General features: G+C 45.6%; 1 protein-coding gene across 1 annotated transcript; it reads left to right on the top strand.

Annotated features, from left to right (window-relative positions):
- Positions 1 to 237: 237 nt before the first annotated feature.
- LOC311147274 (TANK-binding kinase 1-binding protein 1-like) lies at positions 238 to 13,702 on the top strand. Its single transcript, XM_084183951.1, has 11 exons — positions 238 to 386; positions 7,296 to 7,552; positions 8,583 to 8,711; positions 8,929 to 9,033; positions 9,360 to 9,510; positions 9,604 to 9,806; positions 10,031 to 10,092; positions 10,304 to 10,413; positions 10,700 to 11,220; positions 11,370 to 11,630; positions 11,858 to 13,702. The coding sequence occupies exons 2-11, from the start codon at positions 7,319 to 7,321 to the stop codon at positions 11,984 to 11,986; spliced, it is 1,905 nt and encodes a 634-aa protein (XP_084040077.1). The 5' UTR covers positions 238 to 386; positions 7,296 to 7,318; the 3' UTR covers positions 11,987 to 13,702.
- The last annotated feature ends 191 nt before the right edge of the window (positions 13,703 to 13,893 follow it).

Below are 13,893 nucleotides of genomic sequence, written 5' to 3' on the forward strand. Positions count from 1 at the left end.
TTTTTCTGATGCAGGCAGTTATGCAACCAGGGACGCAAAGAGATCCATGAGGCGAAGAATGTAACAATTGAACACTATCTATATTATATGTGGATGTCGTGCTTATTGTTTCCTATCATCTTGTTATATTCTTGACCATAAACTCTCAAATGTCGGTGATCTTATGATGTGCTACTCCTTAGCCATATCTGAACGCCCCTCCAACCCATTTCACCGTCTTCCATTGGTAAAAACTGCTCGGTTCATCACAGAATGGGAGTGTAAAGAGGGGTGGGGGCGTCACAAGGATCCACAATCCAACCATTGTCGATGTAAACCGCAAATGAACGGTGGCGTTTTGACCCCCTTTCTCGCAATGGGTTTTTCACAGCATCTCACGAGGAAACGTAAGTATATCGTGGTATTTGTTTGACAGTGTTAATTGTTGTACCTTTGTAGAGTCTTTTTTTAATTAAACAGGTGTTAAGAAACGCTCACGGCAACGTTTTATTTATTTATTTGTTATTTAAAAAAAGAGCAAGATATGACGAGGAAGGGCAAAGCGCGAGTTCATTGTTTTCGTTGGGCGAGATGGAGAGAGCAGCGTCGCTGTATACAGCCATGTTGTAGACTAGGCTAGCTACTTATTGCACTACAGCGTGAGAATGGCAACGAGCACTAGTGTCTTGCCGCAAGGAGAGAAACGATATAGATGCTCTATTGTGAGTAATCACAGGAAAAGTGTAGTCTACACAACCACGAATAGCATACGACGTGGTTGTTGCTAACGGAGATATTCATGCACGTGATTAATTGTTGTGTTTTGGTAACTGTCTTGACATAACTATATTATTGTCCTAATGTTGATGCATGTGGCTTTGAGAGATGGGCACTACGGTACATTGGACAGTTCCGGACTGGTTTAGCAGCGTAGACAAACTTGCGCTGTTCACTTGCTAGTGGACTGAATGCTCATGTTGACAATGCTTCAGACCAAAATGGTTGTCTCACTTATACATTTATTTAGAAATACAAACGTAGCCTACATGCTGATAACGAAGTTACCTTGGTAACTATTACTATGAACCACCACTATGATAACAGGCACTAAATGCATTATACACAGGTAGGTCAACGGAAGTTTATTAAAATGAAAATGTCCTTGATCAAACATGATGCTTGACATTTTTGTTCAGTTATGTAAACACCATGCGTAGGTCTTTCAATGACCTAAGTTGTCCTGTTTTTACATTGAAATGTCCCTACTATGACAGACCATAACCATCGTATATGTGCCATTAACAAATACAGCTGGACGTGCATTTGTGGAAACAAACAGACAGAATCCGTTAAATCAGAGTAATCGATCCTTCTGTGCATGGTGCAAAAGCGCGGCTCACCGGCCACCGCGGGTAATTGACTGTCCATTAATCCACCCAGCGAAACAGTCAGAGGCTGTTAGCGAGAGGAACAGCTAACCGAACCCGCAGCGAATAGCATCTCCAGATGCTTGACATTCGGCTTCTGGGCATAGCCTACCGGTAACTACAGTATCTGGGGGTACTGGTGAATTGGAGAGTGACGTCTCGGTATGAAAGTTTTACTCAGTTATGATACTAGTAAAGGTTATGCTAATCTTCTTAAGTCTATTTTAGTAAGAAATCAGGTTTGACTAAAAGTAATGGCTTGATTTTTGTAGGCCCATTCATTTATTCGATGGATTTCAATTATGTATTTTGATACAGCTGTTTATGGAAACGTTCAAGGTTAAATGTCTGGTGTCTTGCTTAAGGTCTAACATCACTTACTGTCCCACCTGGAATCAAGTACTCCTGAGTGGCGCAGTGGTCTAAGGCACTGCATCGCAGTGCTAACTGTGCCACTAGAGATCCTGGTTCGAATCCAGGCTCTGTCGCAGCCGGCCGCGACCGGGAGACTCATGGGCGGCGCACAATTGGCCCAGCGTCGTCCAGGGTAGGGGAGGGAATGGCCGGCAGGGATGTAGCTCAGTTGATAGGTTCGATTGTGGGTTCGATTCCCACGGGGGGCCAGTATAAAAAAATATGTATTCACTAACTGTAAGTCGCTCTGGACAAGAGCGTCTGCTAAATGACTAAAATGTAAATGTAAATGTAAAAGTAGGCTATTTGGAACCTTCTGTTCTCTGACCATTAAAACCTTCCATTCCAGCAGCAACAATACCACAATGATGATTTAAACATGTGCACATAGTGATATTGAACATTGATCTTTCAAACCTACAGCTTTCTGAATGCATTGTCACCCATTGCTTTTCAGTGTGTAAGTCAAATCCATTACTGGAGAAGACAGTACAGATAGGCCTGTACAGCACTTGAGGCATGATTAAGCATGCTTGTGGGCCGTTGACAGTGATAATGATTATAATGTAGTCTATTATGTAACATGTTCCACCAGGTTTACTGTAAGAGAGGTTAAGGGTGTGTGTTCCAAATGGCACCATATTCCCTTTATAGTGCACTACCTTTGACTAGGGCTCTGGTCAAAAGTAGTGCACTATATAGTGAAAAGGGTGCCATTTGGAATACAACCTATGTTATGTGGAGGTGAGACACCTCACCCACCACCAATTACACCCTGTTATCAACAGCCAGCCATGTGAAACAATGCCCTAATGCTACATTATTTGTTGTGCCTTTTGGCTGTATGATTGTATTGGGTTTATTTAGTTTGGAGCACGGCATTCAATTGGGGCTTGGTGTAATGTGAAGGTTGATGGGAAAGGTTAGGACTCAAACTGTTTTCCCCTTCCCACCCTTTCCATTGGTGGCTTTCGGTACATCACCAGTGTGTGTGTGTGTGTGCGTGCGTGTGTGTATCTGACGTATAGATGCTTTTCTGCACAGTGCTACTGTGGAGTAGGTCGCTGGCTCACTGTACCCCACTGGGACAGCTCTGGGATATGACTCTCTCTCGACCCCCTCTGTCTCTCTCTTTCTCTCTCTGTTTTTCTGTCCTGTCAGAACTAAGTTATCCATCTCCCACTCGCAAAGTGCATAGGCAACATCTATTTAAGCTGTTGACCGTGTGTATGTGTGTGACGCCTCCCCCGAGTACTGGCATCAGTTCTCCCCTCGCATATAGGACGGTGCCAATCCTCAAGGACACCCTCTATCCCTCCGTCCTCTTCCTCCCCCTCTCCTTTTTTTTGCTTCATCTCTTTCTCCTCTCATCCCTTCCTCACATTATATTCTAAATTAGGCAATACATTCCTTTCTTAAGACATATTGTTTTCCTTCCATTGGCTTGTCTTTGCAAGGTCCATGCACATTCTAAGGGCTCGATTCAATCCGTAGCGCTGAAGTCCTGCGCTACAGTGCGCTACAAATTTAAAGGCAATGTTTCTGCGTTCGCGGCGACTGCATTCATGGTAAATGCTGCAGATGTCGGCTCAATCGGAAATTACCTTTAAAGTTAGTTGATACATCCATTTTTGGACTTATAAATTCATGATATATACCCATTGATTCTTGAAGAATATAACTTATAAATGCCTCATGAGCTTAGTTCAACTGTCGTACCCCATCAGAACCCCAAATATAAGCTTGTTTTACTCCAATGTTTGTAAACAATGTAAATGTAAACAAACACTCTATATCCTCAAAACTTGGTTAAAACTATAATTTTGATATCATGGATGGTCAGTACTTGCATCCATAGCTCTGTGTATGAATTTGATAGTGGTTACATTCCTCCAGGCCCATCCATCAGCTTTTTAACAAATCAGAGGTGGGGTAACTGCTTTGTTATTGTTTCAATTAAGGATTCTATCTTTAAAGTGTCCAGTGCCAGTCATGTACCTTTTTAAGTGTCAACCTTTGGTAAAATTCTACATACACTGAAGTGGCCATTATGCTGTATGCAGCTATCCATCTATAAAGTACAAGATTATAAGCAGCAAGGATATAACCAATTTACTAGAGCAGAGTTCAATGTTCTTCTGGGGATTACGTGCAGCCCTACCTGAAGACCAACTCACTGGCCTTGTGGTTAGAGTGTAAAAATAGGACCCGATCTCTGCGTCTGCATGGCACTCAGCATTAAGGAGATAGATTGGGGGTAAGGCCCTGCGATAGACTAGCGCCCTGTCTGGGGGGTGTACTTGTACATCAAGCTGCCTCACGCTACAGAAACAGGAGATAGGCTCCTGCTCCTATGAGCCGTTCTGGCTCGCTCGTGTAGCTAGCTTACAGAATCATAGTGCTAAACTAACACTGAACCAAAGCGTAGAAGCATATTGAATCGCTACAGTACATTGAGCTAGTGTTTGCTCGGGGCATCCATTCTGGCTGATATCCGGAACATTAAAATATGAATTAGCCATGTGACGTTGACATATGGGCTTGTTCTGATTGGCCCTGGGGTGAATGGGCTCGCTAGCAGCTCCTGTTTCACTGTTGCTACTTTGTCCTCTGCTTTCTCAACAGAGAGAGGACGTGTGTGTGTGTGTGTGTGAGTCAGTGAGTTGATGCATGTGTGGGTGTGTGTGTAGGTGTTAGTAAATGCATGTGTGTGCGTGTGTGTGTGTGTACTGTGTGTGTGTGTGTGTGTGTGTCAGTGAGTGGATGCATGTGTGGGTGTGTGTGTAGGTGTTAGTAAAGGAACGATGCTTGACCCTTCTCGGCAGAAGTATAAACTGTCTTTAGGCTAGGATACAGTCGAGGTAGATATAAAAACCACATGCAACCAAAGGAGACTTAGAAAAGAGGAAAATTGTTAGAGGTGGATATTTAAATAGTTTCACATGCATAGAGCCACAAACCACATGTAAGCACATACATGATGGATGGGTCCACAGAACAGTTTGGGCATCCCTGACTGTCAAGTGTTTTGATATTCTGTATTATAAACAACTCTTTGCTCCTGCCTCAGTTAAAAACCTGAACAACCAACAAAACCACATTCATAACAGACGTTATTGTAATGCTCTGGTGTACAGTAGATCTAACCAACTCATTACTCCAGTTGTCATCAGTCTTGCACCCACGCAGCTGTCCCTTCAAGAATCAATGGGTATACACTGAGTGCACAAAACATTAGGAACACCTTCCTAATATTGAGTTGCACCCCCTTTTTCCCTCAGAACAGCCTCAATTAATTGGGGCATGCTCTACAAGGTGTCGAAAGCATTCAACAGGGATGCTGGCCCATGTTGACGCCAATGCTTCCCACAATTGTGCCAAGTTGGCTGAATGTCCTTTGGGTGGTGGACCATTCTTGATACACACGGGAAACTGTTGGGTGTGAAAAACCCAGCAGCGTTGCAGTTCTTGACACACTCAAACCAGTGCACCTGGCACCTACTACCATACCCCGTTCAAAGGCACTTAAAATATTTTGTCTTGCCCATTCACCCTCTGAATGGCACACACACAATCCATGTCTCAATTGTTTCATGGCTTAAAAATCCTTCTTTAACCTGTCTCCTCCCCTTCATCTACACTGATTGAAGTGGATTTAACAAGTGACATCAATAAGGGATCATAGCTTTCACCTGGTCAGTCTATGTCATGGAAAGAGCAGGTGTTCCTAATGCTTTGTACACTGAGTGTATATTATTGATTTATAAGTTCAAAAATGCATGTTGCAATTGCAGATTGCTCCTTTAACTCGAAAAGCGGCATGTCTCCAATGGGTGAGTTGCGTGGGCATTACAGAACGCAACGGTACCGCCCACCTGGACCATTGTGGCAGCTGCAGTTCAGAACTCCAGGGACAAGGGTGGTTGGGTGGGGAAGCAACTGGTTTATGTCTGTTAACATAGTTTCAATGCGATCCAATACAACTTTTAGTATTATTCATCCGAGAAGGGGCAATTGTGCTGGGTAAGACTTTGTATAACAAGGTCCCAGATTGGTTTCTAGTGGTCTCTTTCTTTTTGGGGTATACTGATGTTATAGGAGGGATGTTGACCATGTGGGTACTCAGAAACTTTGAAACTGTGGTACTTGTGTGAAGTCTAAGCTGGAGAGCCTTTCTTTCATTGGGCTGTTTCCATATCTATTCATATCTCTGCTATGGAGATGTTAAATGATGTTGAATCAGAAATGAGAGATGCAGCTGGCAGAACAAACAACATTAAAAGAACACCGCTCTCTCGGGTTTCCTGTAATTGTAAATACATGAGCCAAGCTGAGCGTAACAACAGACTATGATTCAGCCCTGCAGCCTTTGCAGGCCAGGGGATTTCAGCATGATTATATGTATGGATGTATGCATAATGTATATGTGTTGTGTCTGTTTCTGGAGAGGGGAAGGGATGGGTATAATAGTTCAGGGGAAGATACATAAATGTTCTATATGGAGTGGTATGGATACTATTATATTAGTTCTACAGTGTTGGACACCTCAATGTGTTTTGGACAGGGAAACCTTCTACATACACAAGCGTTGGCTGTCTGTACATGTGACAGTTGGTTTGGCCTACATCCAGGCTACAGCACCCAATGACGCATCTATATATTTCTTTAGTTGAGGATTCCAGATTTCCCAACTGAGTGGGGAGGAGGAGCACTAGAAGGAATAAGGTGGTTTTTATGTTTCGGGATGTGGGATGGTATAGCAACCATGGCAACAGCCAATCAGATTTAGCCAGTGGCAGATGGAGCGGGCAATGTCTAGCCTAGCATAGACTGCGGACAGACTCTGCTGAGCAGGGTTGGCACACGCCCCCTTTATATGCCCCGTCGACCATGGCTCTCACTCACGCCAGGGCCCGTCGCTCTGCCGTTTGAGCCTCATTAGCGCCCCCTGCTGTGAGAAGGAGAGTGGCTGGCGGAGAGAGGGTAGCGCCAGAACGACCACAGCCTGCTGTTCTCTCAGAAGGCCTGGGGACAGTAGTGTGTGTTCACTGAACTGGAAGAGGCCTTATGGGTGGCGCAGCCGCCCTGTTGCCTCTATGCTGCTATGAAGTGATATCCTTCCTGTTATCCTAGCATTCTATGCTAGAGGGTGCTGTGGTCTGTTTACAAGTCAACTAACGTTAGTCACAGTGTGGTTTGACGTTGTTGTTGAAGTGATTGTTCTTCACTCCAAAATCCTAGTTTTATAAGATACTTTGAGACTTTAAATGTGTCAACGCAATCTGTTGTGTTTGTGTAGATCCAGCTATAAGTCTCAATCCCACATTAATTGGAAAGAGAGCATTTTCTGATAAAAAATCAAACACAGACAAAGATTGTTCTGCTTTGACTGTGGGTATTGCAGTTCGTAACATTAGTATTACAGAATGACTGGCTCTAATTACTTACCCTCCTTCTTCCTGTGTGTCCCCTCAGGTAGCCACTGACCTGCCTGAGGGATGGAGTCTCTCTTCGGGGGCGAGCTGGGCCTCCTGGGCGGGGGAGAGGGGCTGAGGGAGGATGGCTGCGGCTTGGGGTCGGGGGTCAACTGGTCGGCCTCACCCATCCAAGATGACATGTACCCCTCCCACTTCGCCCTGGCCGCCGCCTACCATGACATCAAGACACGATTGGCCAGCCTGGAGCGAGAGAACAGCAGCATCAAGAGGAAGCTGAAGAATTATGAGGTCAAGGTAGGTTGACTGATCCGTTCATGACAGAGGCTATGTCCCAAATGGCACCCTATTCCCTTTATGCTGCATTACTTTAAAGGGAAGTCCTATGGCCCAATGGGGCCTGGTCAAAAGTAGTGCACTATTTAGGGAATAGTGTGTCATTTGGTTACACAGACATTGATTGGTCAGAGAGTATACACAAACTGATGTCCCTTTGTCCCAATGTCCCTTTTTTGAATATTTTTTAAAGGCATCCCCCCTTAAAGGGATAGTTTGGGATTTTGGCCCTTTATCTACTTCCCCAGAGTCAGATTAACTCTGGATACCATTTTTATGTATCTGAGTCCAGTGTGAAAGAAGATGGAGGTAGTTTCGCAAGAAAATGCTAACTAGCCTAGCACAAAGACTGGAAGTGCTAGTTATTTCCATAGACTTCCAGTCATTGCGCTAACGCTAGTTAGAAATTGTGCAAATGCTAGATAGCAACTTTTTCTTCAAACTGCATGCAGATACATAAAAATGGTATTCACAAGTTCATCTGACTCTGGGGAAGTAGATAGAGCTTCATTGCCAAAATCACGAACTGTCCCTTTTAAAGGTATCAATGATTTTACATGACTGAATTGGTAAAAGCTATTCTATGGAACCTGTGCTTTCACCTATGTAATTGAGTTAGATCAGGGGTTACTTCCAGTAGAGGAGGAAGGAAGGATTGATTTTCAAAGTATTGAAATATTCAGGCATACCTGTATGAGGCCATTATTCAGTTGAAACTCACCAGAGTACAGTGGAAAAGGTTACGGTAGAGGAAGGTTATTATCTAACCTCTAATAATAATCTGACCTCAATGCACTAGTGTACTCTTATTTTCATCTCCTTTTTCTTTTTTCATCTCCTATATTTTGTGCTGTGACACTCCTTGTCCTATTCTCACGGTCTTCCTTTGATCTACTGCATTTCTTTCTCACCTACTCATCTCATTCACCTCCTCTATCCTTCCCTCGCCCCTATTTAATCTTTGTACCTCTCCCCTCCTCCTCTCCCTCAGTTCCCTATGATCAGTGAGTTTGAGGAGGAGAGGACCCTACAGTGCTGCTCCTGTGAACCCAAGGAGACCAGCCTACTGCAGTCGGAGACCACCAACCTGCAACAGAGAGTCAACTCACTCACACAGGAGGTAAGACACGGAGGAAGAGAGGGGAGGGGAGAGGAAGGAGACAGAGGAGAGGGAGGAGAGTGGAGAGAGAGGAGAGAAGAAGAGAGGGGAGAGGGAAGAGAAGAGAGGAGAGAGGGAGGAGAGGAGAAAATAGGTATATGGGAGAGAGGGTGCGGGGTGGGAGGAACTGCACATCCAACACATTTTCCTTTCTCCTACACCTTTCCCTCCCTTTCAGCTCCAGAAGAGTAAAGAGCGAGAGGAGAGACTGGAGGATGTGATTCAGGCCTATGAAAAGATCCACATGGAGAAGAGTAACGTTCAGAGAGACCTGGACAAAATGGTGAGAAACAGTAGGATACAGTGCCTCCTTCTGGACACCATGAGTAGTACTGGTAGAGCGATGGGGGAGGGGACATTATTATGGGCTAAAGCATTATAATGAAATAGAATCCTTTACATAAAATCCAAACCTTTTGGTTTCCATCACAAATAAAATCAAACAGTATTTTGACCATCAGTTTTCCATCAACAATGTGCCTCAGAGGTGTGTGTGTGTGTGAGAGAGATTGTACCGCTACCTGCATACGCGCACGTGTATATACCCTATATCCGTGTGTGTGTGTTTATGTATATACTGTGCATTCACGTGTGTGTGCTCTCTATCAGACGACACTAGCAGAGCAGCATAAGGAGCGTATCTGTGGTCTGGAGTCAGCTCTGAGGCAGAGGGAGGGGTCCCTGCAGAAACTCAGTGCTCAGCAGCACAGCAAGAACATTCATTACCTACAGCTACACACCAGTCTGGACGTGCCTCGCGGTGAGTGTGCGTGCGTGTGTGTATGTATGTTTGAGTGAGTGTGGGCGTGTGTTTCTGTGTATGTTTCTCACTGTACCAGGATGTCTACTACAGAGCGGAATGGGCGGGGTCCGACCCTGCAGAGCTCTCGTAGTCTGGACGCCATGTCCGACATGAAGCTGCAGCGGTTGGAGGCGGAGCTAGAAGGGGCGCAGCAGCAGGCCCAGGGGGCATGTCAGAGAGAGAAGGAGATGAAGGAGGAGCTACAGAGGCTGCAGACAGAGATCAGAGAGCTGCAGCAGGATGTACAGAGACAGGTCAGATAGTGGCACACACACCACAGGAGGTTGGTGGGACCTTCATTGGGAGGATGGGCTTGTGGTAATAGCTGGAGCGGAATCAGTGGAATGGTATCAAATACATCAAACATAAGGTTTCCATGTGTTTGATGGCATTCCATTTGCTCCGTTTCAGCCATTATTATGAGCCGTTCCCCCCTCAGCAGCCTCCACTGACACACACGTCTGTCTCTGTCCAGCAGGAGGTGACCACACCCTGTGAGCACTGTGACGTGGAGTGGATAAAGAAGGCAGGAGATGAACAGTGAGTGACAGCTGCCCATCTAATACTCCTGCAATGTAGCTATGTCAGTAGAATAACCAAGTGTATGTCCCAAATGGCACACTATTCCCTATTTAGTGCACTACTTTTGACCAGTGCCCATTGGGTGTAGTGCCCTATATATGAAATAGGGTACCATTTTGGACGCAGTCCTACCATTGAAAGATGATCAATGATTGTCCCTCCTTCGCAGGGTGAACCTGGCGTTGGCCTACACTGAGCTGACAGAGGAGCTGGGTCGTGTGAGAGGTCTGGCTGTCAAACAGACTGAGATCCTCAGGAAGGCATCCCACGATCAGATGGGTCAGTAGAACACACATGTGAATATTAAAGATTGTGCTCATATTGATGTAGAATTGCAGTATGCCTGATGAGGGTGCCAATAAGGACACTAATGTAATAATAATAATAACTGCCATTTAGCGGATGCTTTTATCCAAAGCAACTTAGTCATGTGTGCATACACTTTACGTACTGGTGGTCCTGGGAATTGAACCCACTATCCTGCCGTTGCAAGCGCCATACTCTACTGGCTGGGCTACAGAGGCACCAATGGACTATAATAACCATCTCATTCTCTCTCCTCCAGTCCTAAGACACTCCCCAGCCCCCCAGCGTCGCTCCCCGGCCTCCCAACGCCCCTCCCCAGACCGCCTCCACCCTCACCCCTCTCCCTCTCCTCCCCTCTCACCTTCCTCCCCCCCTTCTGGCCACACTTCCTACTCCCCCGCTGGCCTCTCTTACTCACCCACCGGCACAGCCTCCTATTCCTGCCGGCCAACCAGCCAACGGCTGCGTGCCCGCTTCCAGGGGCGCCGCAGCTACTCGGAGGTGGCCGACTCGTCTGCCCACCAGAGGCCCCCGCCTAGGCTGCTCCGTGACCCGGTCGCCACCCTGCCCAAGCCCAGGAACATGGGGGAGTCTGGGGCCTACTCCCGCCCGCCCAGGGTTTCCCTGGTGGGGCTCCCCCGGCCGGCCTCAGCCCGTGGAGCTGTAGGAGGTGGTGGAGGAGGAGGAGGAGGAGGAGGAGGAGGAGGAGGAGGAGGAAACAGCCTGAGCAGTAGTCCCCACCACCATGCCCTGGGGCTGGGCTTCCCTCTAGCTGCAGAGGTACACACCACATTTGTATATATTTATTTTAATATAACTTATAATATAACCTTATTTTATACATTTTTAAACCCACCACCACCACCTGTTTGGATGACAGTTTTATTAGGGAGTAACATTTTTAAAACAAAACATTTTTATCCACCAAGGGGCGCCACTTCTGTCATTTGGAGGATCCCCTGGCCCCCACCCCACTGGTCACCCCGCCCCAGTCGTCTGACGATGAGGAGGAGTGGAGGTGCCCATCCCCGGTCTCCAGTCCTCCCAGGACACTGGGGGCCATGGGGGTAAGCTCACGGGAACCTCCTCCCTGCCCCTCCTTCTTGGCCCCAAAGGGCCCGGCTAACTTCACCTGCCACCTGCCAGGGTACCTGAACGCAGACCATGCCCAGTCCTGGCCCTCCATCAATGTGAGTTGTTGCTGCTAGAGTTCAGAGCTCAGTAGTGTATCCCAATAGCAGTAATAATCAGAGCCTCCTTACATGATGTGCAAATAGAAAACAGGCTCTTTAGTCATTACAATGAGTACATTTACAATGCGTTTACCTTCGAGTTGAGTGTTTACACATCCTAATGGGTGCGGTTTTGTGATTGGCTGCATCCTAACCTGTGCTGTTTTGTGATCGGCTGCCTGCAGTTGTGGATGGAGACGGAGGAGAACGACGCCCGGAGCTGCCCGCTGTGTCAGCTGACCTTCCCCACTGGTTACCCTGACGACGCCCTCATCAAACACATTGACACGCACCTGGAGAACAGCAAGATCTAACCGTTCCCCCCCAGACACAGATCAACTTACCCTGCCAAACTCTAACCTAAACCATTACCAGGAAAACACAAAACTGACCTTAGTGTCCAGAGGCGACTTCGTCCTACTCCAGTCTGCTTCTGCTTTGAGTCATGACTATCCACCTGCTGAAAAATATGGGATTTACAATGGGCTCACCCTCAATAAAAATGACAGCATCACCATTGCGGATCCCCTTTGCAATATGGCACTCTAGGGTAACAGACTGCATCTACTGAATCATCCATCTAAATGTAGCGGTGATACTGTCAAGCCCCTAGTCGTTTTCTAAACTGGAAAGTTTCCTTACCTCTGTATGACAATGTTAGTTTAGGGCTATAACCAGGGCCAGTGCTGTTTCTAAATGCTCCCTTTCTCTCCCATGTTATCAGGTATGGTCTTTGACATGGTTACCTCGCACTGTTTTTAAAACCATCAATAATGGGTCACACCCCAACTACATGCTTGATCATAAATTACTCTCCATCAAACCAGAATGAACTCTTCACCCAGACTTTCAGGGCATATTCATAACTGAGGTACACAGCACTTGTTTTAGAATTTAGTTCTAATGGAATTTGAAGAATTTTCTTGAATCTTGATGAAAACCAATCTTTAAATTGATGAATGATAGTATCTCACGTGTCTTTGTAAAATGAAATGAAATAACATGAAGTCCAGGATGACAAAGAGGATGGTGATAATAGCTCAAAATAGTTGAGCTAATGGCAGTGTGTCAAGGACCCTAAAACAGGGATAGGATGGACCACTATAGGTACCGCATAAGAAACTCCTTTGTATGTTGACATTCAGGGATTTATGATATTTTACCAGTGAATAAAACTAGGGTAATAACAGGCTGAAGATGGTCTGGTTTGTAGGAGCTGTACAGTGATTCCAGGCTGTTCTCCATGGATGATTTATGAATCTCAGAATACTGAAGCTTTACATGCAGTCATCCCTGATACATGCCTACAGGTTGTCATTACAATTCACAGCAACACATTTAATTCCCAACGGATATGAATTGGACAGATCCAGAACATCAGCTGATTCAACTCAGCCAGTTCTCAAATTCGCACAGCAATCAAGATGATCCAAAGACACTGGAGGGGAATCTACCATCAGTATGTTGTCTTACGTCAGTTCAGTCGGCACTGATCAGTCGGTTAAGGGACAAGCGTCGCGCAGTAGTGACGCCACCCGTCGGAAGACAATGCCATTAGTATAGATACCATAGAAGGTAACACTGCAATCAACCACAATAAAACTGCTGGATCGCTTCTGGGGAACACCAAGACACTCCACCAATGAGATGGAACAGTAAAAATATAAATAAATATGCCATTTAGCAGACGCTTTTATCCAAAGCGACTTACAGTCATGCGTGCATACATTTTTTTTTTTTTGTGTATGGGTGGTCCCGGGGATCGAACCCACTACCTTGGCGTTACAAGCGCCGTGCTCTACCAGCTGAGCTACAGAGGACCACAGTACTGGGATACATGAATGGCATCAGAGATAAATGAATGACATTTGAATATTGACATAAACCCATGTTCACACATTGCATTTCAACACACTACAGAATTCCTTTTCTGAATCTTTTTTTCCTTCTGTAGAATCATGACACTTCGTTTACTCTTTATAGTCATCTTTCGGGTTTCCTGTAATGCAAATAATAAAAATCTAAATGTTAAAATGATATAACTGGTTGAACCTTAGCTTAACTCAGTCTTCAATGACTAGTCTGTTAAAAAGCAACTTTTTGGACTGGGTTCCACACTTCGATTCAATTCATTATAGACTTAAACTCATAAGGGGACATGTATACCTATAGGCATTTTAAATTACCTGCATCAGGCAATAGTAAAATCTCTATCCTTCCA

Source organism: Coregonus lavaretus (genome assembly GCF_964263955.1).
Source record: "Coregonus lavaretus genome assembly, chromosome: 2".
Taxonomy (NCBI): domain Eukaryota; kingdom Metazoa; phylum Chordata; class Actinopteri; order Salmoniformes; family Salmonidae; genus Coregonus; species Coregonus lavaretus.

Coding starts and splice junctions, on each gene's coding strand:
- LOC311147274 (XM_084183951.1), top strand. CDS start 7,319: ATGGAGTCTCTCTTCGGGGGCGAGCTGGGCCTCCTGGGCGGGGGAGAG. Junction 9,511..9,603: donor CAGTCTGGACGTGCCTCGCG/GTGAGTGTGCGT, acceptor TGTCTACTACAG/AGCGGAATGGGCGGGGTCCG. Junction 10,414..10,699: donor GGCATCCCACGATCAGATGG/GTCAGTAGAACA, acceptor TCTCTCCTCCAG/TCCTAAGACACTCCCCAGCC.